Source organism: Chaetodon trifascialis, chromosome 5 (genome assembly GCF_039877785.1).
Source record: "Chaetodon trifascialis isolate fChaTrf1 chromosome 5, fChaTrf1.hap1, whole genome shotgun sequence".
Lineage (NCBI taxonomy): Eukaryota > Metazoa > Chordata > Actinopteri > Chaetodontiformes > Chaetodontidae > Chaetodon > Chaetodon trifascialis.
In genome coordinates this window covers 11,817,634-11,842,989 of record NC_092060.1, presented here as the reverse complement: position 1 = coordinate 11,842,989, position 25,356 = coordinate 11,817,634, and the positions used below count along the sequence as shown (strand labels likewise).

Sequence of the window (25,356 nt, the reverse complement as noted above, 5' to 3'; positions counted from 1 at the left end):
GACAATGTGAGGTGAGAGAAATGGAGCAGTAAAGGCTCAGGAGGTGACGGGCTTGACAGGCCGATGAGGGGTGGCAGGACTGGTGACGCCAGCCAGAGACTTCAGTCAGGGGAGATGCTGGGCTGTGAAGGACCATTGTGGTAGACTGCTGTTATAGAATTACAATGGCCTGTAATAAACACATAATAGGCCTTAAAGGAGTTAGAAACAATGCAGAAAACGTAAGTATAAAAATCTGAAAAATAGCTTGATAAATTAAACCTCCAGTCATTATTTCAGCATTCTGCCATAAAAGTTATTCTTAATTGTATTTAATGATCATGTTTTTCTGTCAAAATGCCCCCCTGTCATACATCTGTTTTTATTTCATAGCTATTTTTGCAGTATTGCTTTTAATATTTTGTCGCTTGTCATGACAGTGCCCGCCCCCTAATCCTTCTCCTCCAATCACATTCCTCCAGCCACTAGCCCCAGTTAGCTTCAGCAACAAAAGAGAAATCCACAGCACTGTCTTTGAATCTTGCTTTGTAGAGTGATGTGTCTAATACTAATACTGTAACTAATGATGAGGTTCATCATCCATTAATCTACCAATTATTTATTTCAATTATGCGTTTGGTTGATAAAATGTCAGAGGACAGTGGAAAAATAGCTATCAAAATTTCCCACAGCCACAGGTGAGATCTTGAAATTGCTCTTCTTGTCACACCGAAAGTCAAAAGCCTAAGAAGAATGAAAGAAAATTGCAAATACTCACATCTGAGAAATGTGAATCATTGAAACTTTTTGTATTTTCATATTTATTTATTTATTACTTAAATATGATGTAATCATTTAAAGGATTGTCAGAATTAACAGAGCAGCACATTATCTGTCCATTAATCAACTATTTTAGCTCTAATGCTTAGTAAAAAGCAGACAAGCCAAGCAAGCTTGACGCATTATTGAGCCAATTAAAAAGAGAGGATGCAACAACTTCTCTCATTAAAGAGTTGAGTTTGAACAATTGATTCAATTATGTCACATTATGTCACAGTTTTGTTGTTCATTTGTTTAGTTTTCCGGTAACTAGCATAATTACTGTCGGTGTATGTACCTTTAATGTGTATTGGTTCCATGGCTGTGCAAGATCAGTCCATGCCTCATGAGTTTATGTATTAGATTCTGAATTTAGCGCGCATAGACATAAAGGAGACAGCAGTGTCCACAGGTCTGACTGGTTCCACGTCTTCATATTTATTTCATAAAGAAAAGTAAAAAGTTTAATAAGAAAACATCCCACATGATTAGACTCCGATTGCTCCCATGTCTTTAGACAACCCCCCACCTCCCCCTAGCCTGGGTGCCTGCCTATCCCTCTGTGCTACATTACTACACCACTCCCCAGTTTGGCAATATAGGAGACATATTAGCAATAGGCTAACAGTGCAAGACAGGCACCCAGGCTTAAGTTTTTCCACCCGAGTGGTAAGAGAGCCCCCATGTGAGGATGCCATATACCCTTATGGCACCTCAGGGAGCTCAAGAGCACCCTTATCTGAAGACAAAGTAGGAGATTGAAATACTGTGATAATCAAAAGAAAGTGCTTTTTGCTGTGGCATCTCAGCTTCTTTTCTTCATGTGCTCAGAAGTCAAGGTGTGGCATCGCCTTTCCTCTCCTGCTCAATGGCTGGGAAAGAAAAGAAGAAGATGGTTTAGGTCAGCAGGCTTGTGTTTAGTGGATATTTGACACGTATGCTGTATATCAATGTTGTGCTGATGTAGCAGCAATTTGTTTTTTTTTTCCACTGCTCTGCTTGCTGAGCATGTAGTCTTTCAGCAGCACTGGAAGTGATGAGTAGCTACTGACAGGAAAATTGTTGCAGGGGGCATCAAGACTTCAGTGCTGTCACGACACGAGGGACACTTACTCTCTTTGGTGGGCAGAGGGTTTTTTTCTTTTGTCTCTGTCTTCTTCAGCTTTGTCTTGTCGAAACGGGCAATCTCAGTCATGTCAGGCTTGTCAGACATTTTGGCTGTGAAAGATGAGGAAAAAAAACACCTGAGCCCACAGGTTTGACCTTTCCTGTCAGCCATTATATTGATAATGCAGCATAACATAATAGATCTTTCACATGTATGGTATAAGATAGATTCTATCGTATGATCGTTTGATGAGTCCTCGCGAAAGCTGTCAAAAAAATGAATGGCTTTGTCTGACAGTTGAAATAACGGACTGCACATAAAGGGAGTGGCTTTGACATGTGCTGCTCAGACACGTCCACATGCATGCCTGTGAGTGGTGGCTGCCTCCCACACATGCTCTGTCTTGATATGCTCCTCTCCAACATGCCTATGTAGCTAGCATGTGCCTATTTTTACCCAGCTGTCTGTTCTTTCCTTTGTCTCTTCTTTTCCCTCTCTGAGGCTGAGGTCTTTGTTCTCTCCCTCCACATCCTCGCTCTCTCTCTCTTTTCTCTCTCTCTGCATCCACCCCTGCAGCCTCGTGGATCTAGGCTCCACAGGCTCCACTGCAGTCATATTCCTCACCTAGCCTCAGGTATGACTAATGTGTCTTGCACAGTCTGGCCCAGTCATGCCTGTTTGAACCACTGCTCTGTCAGGGACTGCTGTGGAAATTTGACAAGCTACCAGCCTGCAGCCAGTCATTTGCAACCCAAGCTACTGTAAAATTACTCACTGGTCTGAATTTGAATGGGGCCTAATAGAAACGGTTTGAAATAGAAACAGACATGCTTCGCACATGGTCAGAATATTAAATATTCTAGTTTCTTGAAATGAGGCAATCGTTCCTTGATTACCTTCAGCTACAAATGGTGTCTACATCTATCCCTGCCAAGACTAGATATTAACAGCAGCATCTCTTTCAATTTGTCAGTAAATCTAATCAAACATTTGCTCTATTGTTCCCTTATCATCACCACCATCGTCATCCTCAACATCCCTCTTTCGCATCATTTCACAGCTGCCATCAACATTCAGCATCTCCTCATCCAGCCACACCCCAATCCTTTGTTTGACTCTAGTAAAACACAACCAGAAAGAGACACACCAGCGCAGAGACATAAGGAACACAGTGAAGGAGAGATGGTTCGTTCTTACCGGTGTTCCACACAGCAGTGGGCTAAAATCCACCAGCGGCGAGAGTAGGGAGGGATAGAAACACAGAGAGAGAAGGGAGAGCGATGCGGAAGCTGAGTGAATCTGCCGGTCTGTGCACCCCTGCCTGCATCCAGGGTGTGGGTATAAGAGGGAGGGAGGGGGAGAGAGAGAGAGGCAAAGAGACAGTGGAGAGAGAGTGACTGAGAGCTTGGTCAGCCCTCCTCGCTGTCGTCAATGTTAATGTTCTCGAGGGAAAAGATGAGAGAGGACCAGCAACTGATAGGAAACAGCTGTGCTGTTAAGATCATCTGAGATTGATTATAATAAATAATTTAAGCAATATACTGTATGCTGCATAGATTGCATTATACAGTGTTTTGTCGAGAAAGTCAGAGAGTTCACATGTACTGCTTCCACTTCTTTACCTCTAATTTTCATTACATGCAGGGAATGTGTCAAAGTTAGGAGTATTTAAAGATTGCGCTCCGTTTATTTTTATATTGTCACTCACTTAGTTTGGATGTAATCTATATTTTTAGAGGGACAAGTATATGACATGGACCAGTGCCACATACCACAGCAGTTATACCCTAAGTTGGTTTTCACATCCTTAGAGAGCATTTTGTACAAATAGACAAAATTCAGCAAGAAAATATGATAGAATTAAATCGCCATCAAACTTTATGTGGCTAATCTTACTATGGGAATTTATATGTACCGTTACTGTTCTCCTGTAGTCCCTCTGTAATAGTCACTACATGCTGAAATTGTGTCTCGACTGTTTATAGAATTAAAGTACGACAGTTCATACCCATTCTTAGACTAAGTCAAAGTACTGTAGAAAACCCCATTTTTATGTTTATATTATTTTAACAGGCACAAATGTACATCATGGGCCAGAGCCACATAGCACAGCATTTATAGCCCAAGCTTGTTTGCAGTGCCCATCCTTACAAGGGCCTCTATACAAATACTCAAACCTCGACATGAAAGCACAAGGCACAGTTGTACAGGAAAATGATCACATACCTGACATCAGTGAGAAACACAACAAATTCATTTGCGACAACATGACTGACCCCACACTAGTAGAGCTGTCTCAGTTCATCCTTTAAGTGATTTTTAAAAGAAGCTGATAGTAAACTGCACATCTTTGAATTTTGAACTGTTAGTCAGACAGAACAAGGACAGAAGACATTTTTTTCACTCATTAATGAATGAATGAATGAATCCAGAAAATAATCAGCAGGTTTAAATGGTAATGAAAATATAACCTTACACAGTATATTTCTTATATTACACTGCAGTTAACTTTGTCTCATGACCAAATTACTTCTTATTTCCCTAATTTAGAGCTGGTCATGGTGCTATTTACATATCTGTGTGTGTGGTTATCATTTGTCACTTCCTTTAATTTGAGACTGATCAAGCAGCTCTTGATCACATCAGACTCTAATAAAGCCATGATGTGTCGAGCTCACGCTCCCTTTGCTGACATCATGAAACCTGCTGGTCTTTCCTCTTTTATCTTCCAAGAGGTAGAGTTACAGCCAGCTGATGCAGCTGGTGAGGACGTTTAGCTCCGAGCAGACGGCTCACCTCAGAATAGCACGCTGACCATGAGTCAACGTGACATCAGCCCTTGAAATGATACAGTGAGCCAAGCAAGTGGGTGCATGGTCGGTTCCGGTAAGCCCTGTGTTAATGTGTGACATCATATAACTGGATGACTTTGGGTTTTACTGGCTGACAATGAGGTCATCAATGCTTGTGAGTGCTCTGTAAGTGGGCGGCAGTACCACCTGCTGGCTAAAGTGTGGAACTGCTTCATTTAAGAGCCATGTGGCCTCAGACATTTAAACAAAATGAATGATAAGATGCAGCCATGTTACACTTTCCCTTGCCATGAACTCAACACCTATTAATCCAGACTGAATAGGGTGCCACTATAGAGCTCATTATATTTCGGTGCTCCTCAAATCACTGACCGATTCAGCCTTTGAGACGAGTGTTTGTATTGAGTTGTTTGTTTCTTTGTAATGTGTGTGTGAGAGTGTGTGTGTATGTCTGTGGTGGGGGGCTGGAGGATCTTTGACCTTCTCTAAATTTGCCCAAGCCCTCTCATTGACCTTTCTTTTTGAAATGTTATCATACTTGAAGCTTGGAGACAAGGTGCATGCTGACAAAGGTCAGCCGTAGCAGCCAAATGACCTGTCAGAGCAGCCAGACGGACCGCTGCTGCTGCCGGTGGACGGTATTAGACAAGTAAACCTTTTCTAGGATCAAATCTGTCTCTGTGCTGTTCGTCAACGTTTGGATGAATGATGGTGTCAGTGTTGAACACATTTTGAGTTTCTGTATAGTAAGAGGCAGCACCACTGCAGTCATGGCAGCACCGTGCAGTGTAAGATGTTTCCGAACATACTTTATTATTGTTATTGCATATTACTCTACCTTTTTAAAACAATAGTCAAAATATATACTCTGCAAGTCAAGCACACAGTAAATAATCATGCTCACATATTGTGTAAACACAGGATGGCAGCACAGGACTATTTAAGTGTGTTTTCAGGCACTGAGCTGCACTCAGATGAACAGCCAATGAGCGACCACCAGGGCGCACTCTTCTCTCAGCACACCCCACATAACGACTTGTAACAGCTTGAATCCTAATGTTGCTAATGTGATTTAAAAAAAAAGTCTTCACACTTTTCCATGCTTGTGTGTTAATGGTGAGCATTAGTTTCAAGCCACTTAGATCAGTGCTTTAGCCTGACTCTGAGAGACAACAGGAGATGATTCAAAGGAGTGAGAAATGAGTGGCAAATCAGCGGCGAAGCTTCAAGTAAAACAACATTCACTGTTATGAAGTTAGGAGCAGACCTTTGACTTGGTGCTGATTTGTTGTGTTGGTAAGTTAGTTTGAGGTGAGGGTAGACCTCATTCACTAAAGCACTGCACGATAGGACACATTATATGTAAATGGGAATAGACACAGACACTTGCGCACACATGTGCACACAGGTTAAGTTATTTTTCATCAGTCAGCGTAGTGGAAGATGATTTTAAGTGTTGTCACTGAATGAAGTGTAATTACCAACCAAATTAAATCCTGCCAGGCACTCTTATCAGCTTTAAACCAACAGAATGAAGGAACTCAGATATGCAAGACTAAAATAATCTTTTTACTTTGTCAGTCGTTGAAAGAGTGCCGAGTTATCTCTCGAACAAATCTCATCACTCCGCGTTCAAAGGGGAACTAGGTGTTTAAACAAAATGAAGCTACTGTGTAGACACACCAGATTGCAGGCTGTTTCTGTAAAGTCGGTGGAGGTGTAGGATGGATTAGGACAGTGCAGGATCAGTAAGACCAAACAAACGCACTGTCTCAGCTCGTGATCTCCACGACTAATGATGCAGCATTTAATCTGCGCCCTGTGCTCCATCACCAGGCCAATGAGCTGAGGGTATCTTGGTGTGGAGGACTTATCTCACCTAGCCAGCTGCAGGAAAGTGACAGAGATGAAAGGAGAAGAAGGAACACCAAGGAGATGGAGGCAGAGATGAGGGATGAGGAACCAAGAGAGAGGAAGAGGTAGATGGAAGATTGGAGCGCTGCTGTAAACACAGAACACGTTTGTAATGCACCTTATCGAGTATCAGGGAGTAATGGCAGTGTCTGAATTTGATGCCCATCACAGTCAGTGTGTGTACAGGGTGTTGTTAGCGGTGTTTGTGTGTGTGTAAAACATAATTCTTCTCGAAACAGCTATACTTTTAGGGCGAGCCTCAGCTTTCTTTGCAAAGCCGAACAGATCAAAGCAAATGTCCTCCATGCAGTTCCTCCAGTGATTCCTCTCCTTTCTCTCCGGGACAAATGCAATACATTAAGCATGCACGTAACTGAAGGCTTGGATGGATTAAGCAAATGATAAATCCTTTAAATCCACGCGTCGGCAAATAAAATGAACAAATGAGTGACAACACAAACAAATTTAGTCGTTTGTTAAAACTAAGAGCAGGAAGGATTTTGAGAGAATGATCTCTTGCCTTGAGGAATACAGAATCGAGTGTGTTGGAAGCTTGTTCATTGCTGGCAATTAAGAAAAGAATTAGTTACTAAATGTTGTTGCAGTCATGCAGCTTTAAAGCCCCTGTATGGATTTCTTAGCTGCTGTATGTATCAGCATTTATAATGGTAAGAGATGTACATTATTTTTCACATATAATGTCAGAGTTAGTCACATTTATTGTCTCCCGTGGGAGAAATCGGTCTTGGGCATCGAGAGAATGTCTCCTCATATATCTCCTGGAGAGATGATGGAGGCAGTTTTTTCCTGCTCTTTTGATCAGGTTTTTGAGTTGTGATATGATTTTAAAGGACAGGTTACCAAGTCATGTTGTGATGCCATTACGAATGATAGATTAGCTGCCGCGTCGAACGGTACCATAATGCCTTTATGCACTCCGTGGACCTTGAGCCTTCATAGAAAAGGCAGACGCTGACAGATTTGTACACTTGTACTCCACAGTGAGCCTGTTGTAACTCTGGGCTGTGATCAGATGTCAGAAAATAGTGAAAAATGCAGATCACAGTTCCCTGAAGCCCGAGGTGACATCTTCAATTGTCTTGTTTTGTCCAATCTGTGGTTCAAAACCTAAAGATATTCAGAGAAAAGCAGCAAATCCTCAAAATTAAAAAAATCTATTTGCTTAAAAAATGGCTGTGAAATTGATTAAATGAAATTGATTATCACATATTTGTTACTATTTACTTTTCTGTTAATCAACTAATTGACGAATCAGCTAATCCTTTCAGCTCTGGTTTCTATGCCGTGTTTGACACATTCTGTGTCTCAGTTTCAGTCTCTCCTGTTGCACAGTTACTATTTCCTCCTGCAGACTTCTTGTATTTTTGCATTTGTCGATATATGACCAGACCGTGGTTGCTCTGTGTTTTTGTTCAAGATTGATCTCTGCTTTTGATCTCGTACAGTGAAAAGATGTTCTGCCAGTTTGCACTCACAAGCATCTTGTTTGTGGAGGGATTTTGTTTATCCCGAGTCTTGCTCTGGAAGCAGTCCTGGCGGAAGATTTTAACTATAAATGGCTTTTAGGCTTTTGGGTTTGTAGTCTGAAATGTTTTCAGATTTTCAGAAATCTTCTTTGAATGTACATCTTTGACTGTCAGTGGCTGTTGGCTTCTTGGTTCACTCTTTAAAAATGTATTCCTACAGAACTCCCTAAAGAGGCCTTCTATAGGGTGTTTGCCATTCAGTCATGTTGACAGAATGGAAAGTGTGTATCCTGTTTTCTGGCATTGACAATGCATAACAAATGCATAATAAATCCAGAAGTACAACAACATGCAAATGAACAGAAGAGGGAGCTGAAATTACACCAATCTGACACCAGCTAATAACACAAAAGCACAGGCAGTAGAGAGGTCTGCCACGTGAGCCCTGGACATCTGCGCTGTGTCGTAATAAACAGGTTGATGGAAAAGAGAAAAGCAGAAAAGAAGTCAAGCACTCAGCAGCTGACTGCCATTGAGTCCAATTAAGAACCCCAACTTTTTTAAAATCTCTCATTTGTCTCCCTATTTCACCTCTGAACTCAGCTGGAGCTGTGGCCAACAACATCCCCTTTTCATTCAACAACTCACCTCTGAGATATTGTCCACAGTTTCTCCTTAATTCATCTGGAGTCTATGGTTAAATTCCTATTCTATTCATCTTAAAACACTTCGTCACATGAATATTTAATGCCATGTAACTTGTCTAGTAGTCTCATCTCACTTTTACAAATATGTTTTTTTTTTTTCTTTGAGCTAGGGGCAATGTTCAGAATTTTTAAAAACCTACTCGAGTGCTCAGTAATTTCACTGATTTATTTACGAAATTGACACAAGCATATGAATGTGAGTGCATCTGCAGGCCTTTAAAGGTCCAGTGTCTAGAATTTAGTGGCATTGAGCAGTGAGGCTCCTCACCTCATCCCTCCCTTTCCAAGCATGTAAGAGAACCCATGTTGGATGCCAAACTCACGAAAAGCACAAAAGGCCCTTTGTAGAGCCAGTGTTTGGTTTTTGTCAGTTCTGGGCTACTTGTATCAGCATTTTTTTTTTTGAGCAAAACTTTATTAGATGCAAGTCATCAATAGTCATCAATCATTATTATTTTTTAAGGAACATATAATCATCTTGGTTCAGCAGCTCATTGCGTCGTCTTAATCGATCACTCCTCAAGTCCCTGAGGACGAATGCAACCAGTGTTGGCTCAGTCGGATTCCTCTTCATTTTGTCGCTCAGCCTGTGCTTTGAGTTCAGCTGTGAATCTAAAAGCATTTCATTTTCACTTTCTCCAAAAATAAATAGCAAACATATTTGGTTCTTTTCTGTCAATAGCCAATGATGATGTTGTGACCTTTGTGACGTTATACAGTAAGAGGGCTATGAGTGCTGGAACAACATTCAAATAAGTACTGTGTATGAATGAGTCATAGCAGCTTCAAAAAAAGAATTATTTGTTAAAGGAACATCTAGTTATTTCTAAGTTACCGGCCAAATGTGACCAAGACACTGCACATCTCAGTCTCCGGAACAGCTGTATGGTGGCCTTTAATGGACAGAAATAGAGCAAGGTAGCAGACTAACTGGAGACTGGCAGCACTGTCTTCTATCTGTGACTAGTATGTATCACATATATTACTTTGCCATTGGACAAAGAAAAGTGTTATTTAGAGCACCTTTAACATGTGCCCTAAATCATTCCTGCAGTGTAAAATCCAGCTGATTTCGCCGTGATGAATTGTAATGGCTCTGTCAGCTCTGTCAGCCTGTGTTTCTGAGCCTTTGAAACAAGGGATCGATGCAGAGGTTAGCTCGCCACTGGATGCGAAGTGGCAAGGTCAGCATGTCGACATAACGTTAGCAAAGGCAGCCAAGACAATGGCAGAAGAGACAGAGAACACAGCTTTTATCAGGATCAAACAAAAGAGCGTTTATAGAATAAGGCATGGGGCTGCACACACACATAAGCGCACACATGCACACTTTTAGCAAAAAGACAAACACTGTGTACTTTTTTCTAATCTTCCAGTCATGATGACAGGAACTGTGCATGACTGAGCTGGCAGTCAGGCTCTTGTTACCTGAACAATGACGAGTTGAGTAAAGGAGCACGCCTGCACTCGCATGTGCTACGCTTTTTGAAATAAAACAAATTCAAACACATACACCACATACACACAGGGACACACTTCTATTGTGTTTTGTCTATGCTTTTCAAAAACAGTATTCATCTTTTCTGCCAGCCACATCCAAACTACTCCTGTGACTTCAGGAGTCATCTAAATTGGTGAAATTGATAATAAACCTGAAGTGTATGTGGGAGAAGAAGAGCAGGGGATGGGGCGGGGGGGGGGGCAGAAAGATGGAGCCTTTTATTATGCATCTTTCTGCAGCATCGGCAACAAAGCAACACTGTTTTGTTGTTGCAGCTCCACATTGGGTGGATACGAGGTGACATCTGTTCAGGAATCCCTGCTCATACACCTGAAAGGCTTCGGCGCTCAATCCTCTTTTGAAATAGAGAGATTAATAAATGTCCCTCTGACTGCTTCAGGTTAAACACACACACACACACACACACACACACACACACACACACACACACACACACACACACACACACACACACACACACACACACCACCAGATGTGCTTATATTTGTGTGTGTAGGTGCATCATCGTTGGCACAATATGCTGTACGTTATCTCCACACAGCCACCTGTTTATATGAAGGGAGTCGACAAACATCATATGAATTCCAATAAGGTTCACCCTCAGAGTACACAGACTTCATCATCATGAAGCTAGCACTGTTCACTGTAATCTAAATCCCTTATTTGAAAGCCATGTGTGTGTGTGTGTGTGTGTGTGTGCATGTAAGAGAGACGGGAGGACGGCGGCAGGGAGGGAGATTAAAACTGACAGTTTTCAGTGGTCTTGGGGGCAGTGTGCAGAGTGGGGTTAAGATAATGGGCCTTTGATATCAGCAAGGGATTGATTGCAGGGTTAATTAGCAAGAACTGAGTTCATCATGAAACTGACAGGTAAAAAAGAGAGTTGAAGGTTCATGTGGAAAACACACTGACGGGATTCTCTGATTTCAGTCCGACGCTTGTTTTCATGACTTTTTTCCCTTTTGGCTGCCTAAATCAAGAAGTGTCACGGTGGCCAGAGAGCAAAGTTTAAACAGTCTTTCTCCGACTAAAACAAGGAGGAAAACTCTTGTGCTACGCTTGAAGTAGCTGAATATTTGCCTCACGTGCTGCTCCCATTTTCAGTAAGGAAATAAGACTTTTTAAACTGTTGAGAATTAAAGCTGCTAATCCCGAGGATTAATACAATTGAGTTTGCTGGATTTTGGTAATGCCCTGTTTCTTAAGCTTTGCCCATTAGGCACCTGCTGCTGTCACACTCCGATAGCCTCGCAGGAAATTGCCTGGTTTTAGGAGGGTGAGAGTATGCCAGGGCATTTGAACTTCAACACAGAAAACCTCTTGCACAGTCACACACTTAAATGCTTACAGACCACACAAAGACAGGAGGTGAGATTTTGCTGTTCTTGTCCTTTGGCTTCATGAGCCCAATTACCAGCTTCAGCGTGCGGTTGTCTGTTTGTGTGTGTGCGAATGCACCGGCGTGTGTCTGCAGGCAGGTGCGTCAGCAGACCCTGACAGTCAGATTTCATGCACCACAGGCTGTGCCACAAACAGACATATTCTGTCTTGGAGTAGAGGAGATGATTGGCCCCGCAGCCTCTCCAGGAAGCTTTCACGAACGTGATAATTTTGAGGAGCCAATTGTGAATGAGCCACTGGCCACAGATTACCATGCCTCCTCACCTCACCTCCTTGCAGCAACTTTAAACAAAGCTGCAGAGATTGTGCTGTTTGTTAGTTCAGGTCCTGTTAGCATGGTGAGAAGGAGACAGCCTCAGCAGGTATCATAGATGGAGCAACAGCTCAGATAAATATACAATTACACAATATCTGGATATAATGTTGTTTTTCTGACTACAATTACGCATTTTGCCTATGGTGTTAAGTACAGCTATCACCACAAATGGTACGTGTGTTCGCTTGTTTGCATGTGTATTAAAATGTGTGTGTTGGCTGTCTTGCAAACAAACAAAGAGAAAAGTGGAAAAGTGAGGGAGGAGTGTGACAGTGACGAGGGAAGAGTTTCACTTACAGGAGGTGACATGGCAGAGGTTTTGATTTATGGTTTAGCATTACATGTCTTTTCTGATATCCTCACTGCAACACTAAACAGATGTATTGTGCATGATCTGACCACATCCTGCTTTTATTTTACTCCCCACAGGAATTGTGTTTGCATTCTGCCATTCACTTTGCACGTAGTTTAATGGTGGAAGGTGAGAGTGGTTATTTCTGAGAGCTAAGATAGGAGCTCCTAATCTATTCCAACCCCCTTCCTGCAGTTGTTGTGGGTTGGCATGGGTATAGTTAGTCTGACAGTGACAGAACAGCTCTCCCTTGTGGACAATCTGCAGGTTTGCTAACTGTGAGTTAAGTTACAACCCCGGTCCATTAGCTGTATAAGAAGCAAACAGACTTGTTTGCCTCTGCAGTGATTTACCCTGCTGTCTGTGTGCCTCTGAGTTGGCTGCATAAAAACAACTGACCACGGCCTCTTGGATCATCCTGGTGAAAACTCCATGAACGTAAGGCTTTAATCAAACCTCTCTGAACATATTCACCCATTTGGCATCCTGTTATAAATCATGCACCAGGCATCTGGTATATTAAACACCAGTGGGAGCAATGCATCACCCAACCACACATACAAATGTATCATTGCAGCGCCAATGAAAAACAACAGATGAAATACTCCACACATAAGGTAAACAAGTGGCCGAGGAGGTGGAGACACTCCACCGCCTTCCCTTTCCCAAACAGTCTGATACAGCGTGCCATGTACTCATCCGCTTTCACACTTGCACTTTGCTCATTCCTCCACACTTAAACCCCATACACAGGGTATAAATAGGCCAACACCAGTTGTTATCTCCCCTTTTGTTTCCCTCCCGTGTTGCTCTGCCGTAAGAAATTGTCACTTCATTATATGTATAGTGATGGCTCTACTGACCCCATTCTGATTTCTCCAGCCCTGCTCTCCCCCACTTATCCAACACCATTTCCATGTACAGCACCCTCAGGGAGGACAACGAGTAATTAGTATGCTGATACATGAGCCAGTGGTGTTGCCATAACTAGTTAAACAGCTATTTCCACTTCTCACTATGTAGTGAAGTATTGATGAAGCCTCTGATGTGCTTGTGGTTGTGTGTATGTGTGTGCACGCACGTGCGGCGCTGGAGTGCGTCTTCTAATTAGGCTGAAGTAACACAGAGGTACATACTGTTCTTGTCACAGTGAAAGGTATAACATTGATGACAGATGCTCTCACAATGTGGTCTAGCACTGACTCACTCCCATCTATCTGTCTGTCTCTCTTTCTGTGCGTGGGGTTGTGTGGTTACATAAGAATCCGCACAGATTCCTGGGATACGCGTTCTGTTGGTTTGTGCCAGCAAAGAAGAGAGGGAGTGTTACCATGACGATGGCATTAGAAACCAACCTTACATCAAACCATGCGTGTGTATATTTGTGTCTTCCTGTTATGTTTATTTATTTCTTATTTATCTGAGTTTGTGAGCATGCTTCTGCATTTGAGATTATTCCACTAGATCCAAATGTGGAGAATTATGGGCCTTGTGGTGCATTGAAAGAGAAGAGGGAAAGGGTGGGAGGACGGCATGGTGATGGAGAGCCGAGTAGAAGCTGTTGGTGGAAAGATGCAAGATGGAACGGACAAGATGGAGAGGAAAAATGAGGATGCAGGGGAAGTTAATTAGAGGGAGGGAGATACTGATTGTGTGGACCCAGATGTTTCCAAATGATCCGTTGATAACCTCCCTCCCCCAGCTTTCCCTCTCTTTCACGCATTTGAATATGTCATTTTGCTAGTACTGTGAGCAGCCTGTGCACCTTTTCCAAAGCTCTAAGTAAGCTGTGCGTTGGATTGTGTGTGTGTATGCGTGTGCATGCACATGAGTGTTTGAGTACACTTGCCTTGAGTGTGCTCACCTGTTTGACCTGACCTACTCTGATCAGATTAGTATTGTTTTCTTAAGCCAATGCTGCGGGGTGTGAGTTTGACCCAGAGCATGGGTCACCTCTGCTTCCCATCAGGTCCCCATGCAGTATCTCCTTATATCCACAGCCATGCTGGCTGAATCTTAAGGTATCACCATCAAGCTTTGGGACAGTTTCTTTTTCTTAGCACTCCTGTGGGAATCCTCGTCATTCCAAGAGAATGACATGAGGCCCGGCCTGATTTTCAATTGCTGGTTGATCATCTCGAATGAAGGTTGATCAGGGTGTGTCCATTATCCTCCCCAGCCTGGTTCATGAGTGCAGATTCAGCAGGGGGTGTTGACGGAGCTGTGGAACCCCAGCAGAGCCTGGTTTCAAGGATTCTTTTCATCACAAGTGACCATCAAGGCATTTTTGTTCTGCCTTTGGAATCTATTGTTTATGCTAGTGCTCGGTGCTATTTTGTATTTTCATTGTTTGCAAGCTGTATTGTTTATCCATAAACACAGTTCTCACTGCATGATTGAGTGGATGCATCAAACAAGACGTGCTCAAGCAATAAAAGCCTGTTTCAGAGACCCTACCTGTGTCTGTGCTGTCGTCCAGACAGCTGCAGTGAATCTTGAATACTGTGCTTAGCTTGAAATGTGTTTCATGACAGGTAACTTAGGTTAAAGGGCAACTCAAACAAAGTTTAAAGCGTAACTCCACTGATGTGAAAACTTTCTTATGTGAAAGATAAGTGATTAATACATCTTTCAGCATATTCCCTCGTAGTTAAGGTTCATACTTGTACGTTTATGCCAAAGTAATTTCTAATTTTCACATTTTTGTTTTGAAATTGACATCAACTTGAATTTGAGACAAGTTTAAATGCAGTTATTTTGATGCAATATTAAAGTCTATATTTAGAAAATTAGACTTCCCACATGTTTCACACATTATCAAGTTATTAACAACCTTCCTAGCTACTACATTTAGGCCTACTGCAGCTTACATTTCCACATAGCCTAATAAAAATCGAATTTAAGCTGAATAGTTACACACATTCAATGGCCATTCAAATTTTCTCAAGATGTCAGACCTGCCAAATCACCTGCTCAACCTGACCAGGCAATGAATCTACAGAAGAAGAAGTGGAAATGCTATGAAGAAGTGGAAGAACTTGAATCCTAACTGAAAAGGGAAGAGAGATGTGAGATGAAAGGCTAAATAGTGCACAATGTCGGTACAGAATCATCTGTGAGAAGTGGAGGTATCATGCAAGAAGAGGCAAGGGAATATTGATTGACCATGCCTGTGAGGATGAACTGAATGGGCTGATTGTGAACATGAAAAGCACTTGCTCAGATGTACAGGTCATTTATGAAGACATGTCGAATGCAAAGTCCTTAACCAGACCTGAGCTGCATAACACATCAGGATTCAACCTTTTGAAAGGCGAAGAGGAAGAACCTTGGCCTGATGTTGGATCCATCCTGAACTAGGTAACGGAAAACGCATCTTGTTGCAAAGGGGACACATTTGGTGAATGGACTCCGCTGTTTTCTTAAGGTTCAGGCAAGCGGATGTTTTACAAGCTTCTGTAGACTTTAGCAAAGCAGAGGGTTACTGTGCTGATCCATGCAGATCATGCGATCATGCAAGAAGCTCTCACATCGTTCAGTTGCTCTGTGACTCCTTCATCACAAGCGTTGCTCTTGTTTGGAGTTTTATTCGACTCCTACTGGGCTCTGTCCTGATCTCATCAACCAACTGTTTGCTCCTGTTTTCTACATCTGGGAGCTAAATGTTTATTTTCTAACTCAGTCTACTGTTGGTGTTAGAACAAACATTTGCTGTTGACACCACTGAAGTGCATCATGGGGTAACATTCAATGAAATGTCTGTAGCCTTGCTGGCTTTTATCTATATATTTCTTTCTATTTTTTCAGACAGAACAAAACGTGAAGTAGATTTGTGTATGTTGGATGCCGACAAACCGCCCCTCCTCTGCCTCTGGTTGGCTTTGGCCATGACACTTTATTTAAACCCTAGCCAATCAGGTGGACACTGTGTGGGTCATTTTGTACATTCTTTTAGACTACCAGGTTTTTGGAATAATGGCCCATTGGAACAATAACAGTATCCATTTGAAATGTTTACATTTGTTTGTATAGTCCACCCAAGAAAAACAGCAAAAAAGATAGTTCCATCTCTTCTGTGTCATGATGAAGACTTCCACACCACTGCTGATTTAGAATTCATCCAGACGCTCATGTCCTTTTAACCCAATTTAAACTCTTTCCTGATAATGGATACAAGGCCCGGTTATCTGCTATTACTCCACTATCTCTCACAGTAGTCCATCAAGTGTGTGTTTTCTTAGGTCTGAGCACCACTTCCTCCTATACCTCGCTGTCCTGCAGAAAAGTTCAATAGTTTTGAGAAAACTTTGGCGTTCCTGTTGGCGTTCACATTTTGCTATTGTTTAGTATTATCAGATAATTTACATGCGAGGGAAAGTACCAGCTGGTTGTCGTAAATATGGCTGCAGACAGATGTTGGTGAGAGGATGACATCTGCGCTTCTGCTACGTTAAAAGAATTTAAAAGTGACCCAGATGAGCCCAGAGACAGAGAGAGAGAGAGAGAGAGAGAGAGAGAGAGAGAGAGAGAGAGAGAGAGAGAGAGAGAGAGAGAGAGAGAGAGAGAGAGAGAAGGAGTCCCACAGATAGATAAACCGATACCGAGAAAAGAAAAAGAGATAGGAAGGGAGAGTGTGCGTGTTTGAGAGTGTGCATGTGTGTGGTCTCAAAGTGCTCAACCTGTCATTCAAGCTTTGGGGGTTTATCAGTGGGAGCAAGGGCACCTGGCTTAGCTGGCTTTGCTGTGGGGACAGCAGATATCTGTGTGTACACTCGCTGAAGATGTGACAGCAGGTATCCACTAGGAGGGAGAGATATGACACCGTGTCATAATGTGCAATGCATAAAACATTCACAGCAATAAGCTCTGCTTTTTATGTTTGCCTCTGTTTTGTTCTCTTGGATCACTGCAAATAGAACACATACGCACACAGAGCAACGCATACACACTCGTATACACGGTAGGAGCAGTGGGCTGGAAGGGTAGATAGAATAGAACAGGGATACGTATGTTCGCCTCGGCCAGTTATCTCCCCTTAGTCAATGCACCACATGATGACTCCCCGAGAGGCTTGAAATTACAATCATGCTCATGTGAAGTGAAAATATTTTGGATGAGTGCATTCACCAGCTCCAGTTTCCCTGTGCTGCTCTTTTCCACTGACATACACTTACAGGCACACAAGATTGTGCATGTAACTACACACACACACACACACACACACACACACACACACACACACACACACACACACACACACACACACACACACACACACACACACACCTGTATGTTTGCAGCTGGCTGGATAAATCATTTTGACAGCTGAACACAGATTATGAGACCCTGAGCTCTCTCTTTAAACAGAAAGATGGCAGAAATTCTCGTGAGGGGTAACAGAAGGAGGTGGCAGAGGCAAAGGCAAAGAACCCTAACCCTAAAAACTGAATCTTATAAATCAGGCACACAGACATTATCATTACAATGCAATTGTGATATAATAGGCAAGAGTTAATAGTCATGTGCCTCACCAAATGAAGAAACACTGATATATCAACCAATCATTAGCTTGTCATTGATACAGAGCAGCTGTTGATCCGTCATGGACTTCCTGAAAGTATAGCTGAAACACTGCACCATGAAACTCATTGATGAGTGACACACATTTATTCCAAAGTCATGAAATCAAAACACATTCGATCATTCATGTCTTTCTTGAGAATCATTGAAAAGTTGTTCATTTAAAAATAAAATAAGCTGCTACAGCAAATAAAAAGCTCAGACAGTTAGGAACACAAGTGGTAGTAAGAAACACAAAAAGAGGTTAAAGAAATATGTTAACCTTTACCCATATTATCATTATTCACTGTTCCATGGATGAAATTTACTGAATGCACATGGAAATATCATCATCTTTATTCTTATTATTATTATTGATAGCAGTTAATTATTTTTCAACTATGAAAAGAAACCTGTCATATTCTGCATATGACAATCAGTCAGTGACAGCATTAATGACGTTTTATGAACAGTAGCACAGCAGTGCAGCATTATGTTGGGCATAATCCCATGTAGATTTATACAAGGACAATACACATAGGAATCATTTTAATTCAAATTCAATTGATTTTAATTCGATAGGCTGTGAGACTTTACTGATTCATTCTACTTGTTTATGGACAGGAAACTCAGTAATGGAAAAAAATGATAATTGGTAAAAAATAAAGTTACTGTTGCTATAATGCTATTGTGTTATCTGTAATCTATTTAGTGTATTTATTGAAACATTTCACAAATGACTCAATTATTTTCTCCTACACACCTCATTCTCTCCCCCAATTTCCTTCCCACGCCATACCATCTTGAGGGGTGTTGTTTGGTTTAATGTTAACATCAAACATAAAATGAAAAGTGCACCATCTCAGATTTCCTTGATCATTTCTAGTAGGCTATAAGAGTTGATTAACTTAGACAATTATTCTCAAAGCGATGAACATCAAAGGTATGGCCGCATTAACGAAAAGAGTCAGATTTCTTAAATTTGGCTTTAGTTACCAAAAACTGTCTCTGAAATCGCAGCGACAGAGACAGTGGCACTTTTTATCATCCTAATCCTGGACACATCCTGCAAGCATTACGCTGAAAAAAGGCAGCGATAAGGCTGTCTCATCTCTTCTGCTGAGGCCAACACAGCCAAGGCCAAAGGCTGACTGGAAGATGTATTTGCCGGTAGACATCTCCCATTTCACAAATGTAATTATCGTCGTGATGCCGGAACAGCGGTCACACTGGAGTGTGAGTGGGGACACAGCGTAGCATATCACACGTTGCAGTGTGTCTGTGGGTGCACATTAAATTCATGTATAATTTGGTTCATGCCTAATCCTTGTGTCTGTTTCTTTCTCCTGCCAACCTACTCACACACACACACACACACACACACACACTGGTGTTTGCTCATTTCATACCTGGCTGAAACTTGAGAAGATTTTTATTTTTATTCTGACAGAACAAATTAGCAGCAAACAAATCTCTTATCAGCATTCAGTTAGAGGGCACACTGCACCTGAAATTTCATTGGCCAGCATGACACAGTTGTCCAATCCTTCTGTCACAAATAATAGCCATCAAGGATGTTGATAAGGGCGGGACTGGTTCCAGAGGAGGTTGCACCGCTCTCTGGACCAGTGAGGTGCTGTGCCTCTCACAGCTGGGCGAAGACCAAAAAGGCCCTGTCAACATCTGTGTTCTGACAGTATGACTGCGTCGACCCTACAGGGAACACAGTGGGAACCAGTTGTGTCTGCTGTGAGCTCTCACAATAACATGATACATGACGTGTAAGTTGGCGTGTAAATGTTAAGATTGGACAAAACTGTCGTCGTGAGTCGTCCCTAACATCATCATCTCATAAAATATATAAAAAAAGTAACCCACTATAATATTGTTACTGGCCTCCATGCTGCTTTCTACTGTTTGTGACGCTGAACGTGACGCACCAGAAATTAAAAGGAAAAACAGAATGGCAAACTCATGAATAGCCTCTTCGTAGCAGGTTAAAAAACCTGCAGAAATATGCTAATTTTGGTCTTAAGTGTGGGATTACTTTTTGTATAAGACTGCAATAGGTAACGAAAGTGTTGTGATTTAAACAAGCAGCATATCAACTTCTTTTTTTCATCCTCACAAGCCCTTCAGGCTGCACTTTTTACATACACAAAAGCGACGCGTGGGCCGTCGTTCTATTAAGACCAGTCAAATCTGCTCTCATATCTTCTTCTCTCTCACTTTGCGGACCTCTTCAGCCAAGCCCCTTTCCTCTTGGCCCATTACATTTCATCATCTCGGCTATTCCTTCTGTCATAAGTGGCCATTGGCTTTTAACAAGACGCGAGAGGCCAGTGAAGCAAGCATGGTTAAACGCTCTCTGCCCCTCCATTTCCTTCACTTGAGCGCACTGGTGATGGAGTCTCATGTCTGGAAGCTTTATTTCCCCTGTGGGCACTCTAGCATATTGTGGGTCATCTGTAGCACTTAGATGGCTGAGCTAGTGAACAGATCTCAGCCTAAGCTCCTCCACAGAGTGCCTCAGTGTCTGCCTCAGTCTGTAGCCTACAGCCAACAAAGAGAGAGAGAGAGTTATCGCAATGGATGATCGGTTTTCTGCCACAGCGAAGCTACTGTGGGGTGATGGACCGTGGTGGCTGTAGTCCCCAAGAGGATGTTGTGTCCGCTGCCATGAAATGTTTTGTGTATAATGTGAATCATACATGTGCCTTATGGCAGGTGCTTGAGGCAGTGCAGCAGTCAGTCCTGAAACCTTCCTGCAGAATGTTAAAATTAAAAGCTAAAAGAAAATCAATTTCCCCCGTTGTGGCAAGAAAATAAAATGTTTGCTTGATGATGGGTACAACGGCCATCAAGCTTTTCATGTTCACACTGTAAAAATTGACTGCTATCTTTGTAAGTTGACAGGTTTTTCATTTCTAGTCAGCGATCATCCTCGGCAGCTTTAGCTGATTGAGCTAATGTTGGCTAAATGAGCAGTCTCTGGCTGCACTTGATAGCTACATATTACAGGACATAACTGAGGCTAAAGCTACATGTCCCTGTCCCGGGCATCCTTGCCAGTTGATGATCCATGTGGAAGACAAGTAGATAAAGAAACATCATTGTTCCTGTATTAGAGCATGACAGCTGCTGTTAGCTGTGAACTGTGATCCATTAGCATCCAGAGCGGACCTCCACACAGCAGCAGAGAGGTACTCCACTGGGGATGTACTAGACGTGTGAAATGCAGATGTAATAATGATTTAGATTACTGTTGTAGGTAGTTAGCTAGTTAGCTGGACACACTTTTTTTTGCAGCTCACATTAGCAGTGTCATTTTTGGTTTTGGAAAGGAAAATAAAAAAAAAAATGCCATAAAACAAACACTTTATATACAGAGTATTGCTTCTACATGTTGACAAATCTAAGGCTTGACAGACCTGCTGTGACTAGTTACGACTGCTAAACCGTGATTGGACAATCACTGTTTGGGGACTTTTATGGAACGGTCAATTTCATGTCCCACAATCAATTATGTAGTTCAAACACTGTAACTGCAGTGTTTCATTCAAATACAACAACCACAGTACAAACTGCAGCCGGAGATGCTTCCAAATAGCTGTTCAAACAGATATGGGTGAGATAAAAACCAATTATGAACAAAACAGCAGATTAATCCACAGCATGGAAACAATTTACTGATAGCATTTAAAAATCTGAGAAGGTTAATAGAGCTAAATCTCCAGTGTCGAAGGGGTGATAATGTGAGATAGAACTATAAGCGGCTGTCATTCTGGCAAAATGTGTATTTGGGGCCAAGACAAAAGCCTGTTTGCTGATGTGAGCAGAGAGAGATAAACAGAACGAGGGACAGAGAGAAAACTGCTTTAACGTTCATTTTCCAAGCCACGCAGATATAAACTGGGGGCATGAAAGGCGCATCAGTATCATCTAACTGGCATGGACCCCTGAAGAACAATCTCAGTGCAAGCTCAGCCTGTGAATCAGAGAGACAGAGTAAGAGACAGAAATCAAGACAGATGAACTGGTGTCCTTTGTATGGCTGAGAAAGCTTTGTGATAAGTTTATTATGTGACACAAGTGTTTAGTGGGGGTAAGTGAGATCTCTGTGGTGTCAGTGTCGCTCTGAAAGAAAAGAGGAAAGCACATGAAGACAGTCCTCACAGGATGTGTCAGGTAGCATCAGCCTCATTATAACATTGAGCCTGGCTCTGTTCATTACCATTAGATGGAGTTCTTTGTGCTTTTCGTCTTCCTCCAATGACTCTGTCTATTTGTGTGCAGGCATAACAATAGATTTTTGACATCTGACATCTGTGAGTTTGTGTGCACAGATACACATGAGTGGACATGCGTATGCGTATTTCCATGTAACCGTACAGCATGCATTTGCATGTCATGCTGCAGTCCTGGCGGAGATGTAGAGAATAGTGTGGTTGGTGTTCGAGCGGCACCTGCTCTGTGAGGCTGTTAGCTTCAGCCTGTCCTCTGTGATTTCAGCCTCACTCATTATACGGCCCAGAGCTGCCTCCACACTGATTCAGCCAAAAACCATAATGGAGGATAATGAGCCACACAGGTCCCCGCTGCCTACCAGACACTGAGCGGGGACTGGGTAACCACGGAATCACAGCATCGCCATCCCTGACAATCCACTGATACGGAAGAGAAAAAAAGTAAACGAAAGCAGAAAAGAAAAACGTGGTTGATGTGGATTGTACTCCGTCATCAGTAAATTGCAAGTTCACGATAGCTTACGCGTCTTTGTTTTAACTGATAACCTTTTTTAAACCTTAGTTACAGTACACACTATGGTTGAGTGCCTCCATCAACTGCTCCAAAATTGCATCAGTGATAAACCAACCCTCATTATTGGCCGTTACATCTATGAACATCCACACGGAGCAGGCAGGTCTCATCAAGCTCCCTCGCTGCTGGAGGCCAAATTGGAACAAGTCATACCAAAGTGAGGTCCAGTGCCTTCTCTCCTATTCTCTGTTCAGATCTCACATCAGTCAGAGGCTTTTGGACCTGCAGGTTTCATTTGGATTGAGGCATCTGATCTGACAGACTGAATTTGGCTGCAGATTAATACAAAAACATTGCATAATGTAGGATATAGGCAGTTTGAAGTGTGAAGGGGAGTTTGGAGAGTTTCAGGGAGGGCAATTGGAGTGCAGATGGATGTGGGTGCGGAGGGGGGACAGATGGAAAATGGGTTCACAACAACAAAGTGTCAAAGAAATTCTGGAATATTTCCATGAAGTCCACAGTAAATATGCGCTGTGGCTCCTTCAAAGACCTTATCCGCAGACTCCATGGGACCCGTCTCCGGTGGAAATTGATATATAGTAACACAGAAAAGATGGTCAATGACAGCAACACTTGTGGAAAAACCCCAAGGACAATGATAATTGTTGTCGTTCTCTCCTCTGACTTCATACTCTCCAGCCTGAACAGAGTCGCATATCCCTGCATTCTGATTTCGGCTCTTTTGCAGCTCATGCTATTATTTAGGCTGCGACACATTTTAAATTCCTGTTCTGCACCACAAAGCAGGCAGCCGACTCCCCTATCAGTCAACTCATTCTCTATGTGTCATATCGGTTTGGTGTGAATAGGAGATAATTAGAAGCTGCATCCTTTTATGCTGGGCTCACTATAAAGACCCAACAAGTGGGAGCATTCACTTGCTGCTCTCTAACAGATCTGCCTTACTCACTTTTCTAACCACTGCCATAGGCTGACTTGATATGTACGTGTTTGTGTGTGTGAGCTGTGAGGAGGTTATTTGTGGCAGACTACTGTGGGGCCTTTGTTTCCTCTGTCTCTTTGCTTCTGACAGAGGGAGGAAAGAACTCGAGCGCACTGTGCTTTGATCACACACTGGAACAGCTTCATACAGATAGAGGGAGGGGAAGTGGGGAGTGAGATGGAGTGATGGAAAAGAGAAAGAGCGAGAGAGCAGAGGTGGAACAGACGGAGAAATTGGTGATGGAGTAAAAGGAGCGTGAGAGAGTAAAAAAAAAAGTGCAAGCAAGAGCTTCTGTTGCTAATAAAATCTCGGTTTTTGTGCATCCTAAATGAATTTGGAAGAAAAAGCAATGGTATAAGACTGACAATGTAAACCAGAAAAAACTGCTGTATTTTTGACAACATATTACTGTAGGTGGTGAACGCGGACCTTCTCCTCTACGAAATGACCAAAGCTTTTTGGCTAGATTGTCGTTTGGTCGTTCCTGCAGGAAATATGTATCCTTGACAGTACAGTAATGCTGACATGGCCCCATGTCTGTCACTTTGGTGTCGTGTCAGTTTGAGTGGTATGTCAATCTAAAAGTAATGCGCAGTGATAGGCTGTATGCAGATAAGCCCTCTCTTTCTCAACTAGAAAGTCATCCTTTTCAAAAGATGTTGAAAGATAACAAAGTATCAACACAATCATTTCTGACTTTATACAATAAACAGGTTATTACTTTACATGCCTTTTAAGCATGTTTCCTAACATTATCTGCAATGAAATGTTTTAGCATATTAACAACAATGTGCTTCACTGTGGCTGCGATAACATGCAGCTAGAGGGCTAAACACGTACTCACAGACCTAGAGTTACATCCAGTAACTGTTAACAGTTACACTGCAGTAACATAAAGATATGAAGGTAACATTACAAGCAGCACACACCAATTTCTCTGTTATTGGCTGCAAGACAGAAGAACATAGAAGTCTTCATCCACTGCCACAATCCAAGGAAATGAAGACCCAGTGGATTAACTTGATGAAAATGTTCCCTGGAGAGCTGGGAAACTCTTAGGCTGTATGTGTGCGCTAATCATTTTACTCCAGACTGCTTTGAGGGCCAATCCAAAGCAAGATTCATTTTAAAACTGAAGCTCAAGGATAGATCAATACTGACTTCAAACTTCAGAACCTCTAAATTTTCATGTTGCTTAACTGTTAATTTTGCTGGTTAGCCTGTTGAATAAGTAAGCACGTAAGCACGTTCAGCAGTAATGTGGCTACTAGCATCTGTTGTATACCCACACACCGGAGCAATGTTGGAGTATTTGATATTGATGGACAGTCAAGAGAAGCTGTGTGAACGTTAAGCTTCATTCGAAGCCAGTTAAACAACCAGAGTAGTAAGTTGGATGTAGGACACGGTTCTTTCATGTTGCTTTTTGTGTCATCTCACATGGTCAGATCTAATGTTAGCTCCACACTTCATACTGCAACACAAGCTCAGCTGCGTTTGTTGTTACAGGAAAGCCTCCTCTCACTTATAGAAAATGCTTTTTAATGCGTGTCTGTCAGTGTTGGGCAGTAGCAGCGCTAAAAGTAGCGGCATAACTTGTTAAACTACTTTT

At 42.3% G+C, this 25,356-nt stretch overlaps 1 protein-coding gene across 1 annotated transcript; it reads right to left on the bottom strand.

Moving 5' to 3' along the window:
* Nucleotides 1–1,213: 1,213 nt before the first annotated feature.
* On the bottom strand, nt 1,214–3,243 carry tmsb2 (thymosin beta 2). The gene is made up of 3 exons (XM_070962629.1): nt 3,104–3,243; nt 1,912–2,016; nt 1,214–1,670 (listed from the first exon to the last, which is right to left on the bottom strand). Exons 2-3 carry the CDS (start codon nt 2,009–2,011, stop codon nt 1,633–1,635), a joined length of 138 nt encoding a protein of 45 aa, XP_070818730.1. The 5' UTR covers nt 2,012–2,016; nt 3,104–3,243; the 3' UTR covers nt 1,214–1,632.
* Nucleotides 3,244–25,356: the final 22,113 nt, after the last annotated feature.

What these genes read in the sequence shown, in the direction of transcription:
- tmsb2 (XM_070962629.1), bottom strand. Translation starts at nt 2,011, where the DNA reads ATGTCTGACAAGCCTGACATGACTGAGATTGCCCGTTTCGACAAGACA. An exon ending in CCCTCTGCCCACCAAAGAGA is followed by an intron (nt 1,671 to 1,911) that starts GTAAGTGTCCCT and finishes TTTCTTTCCCAG; the next exon opens with CCATTGAGCAGGAGAGGAAA.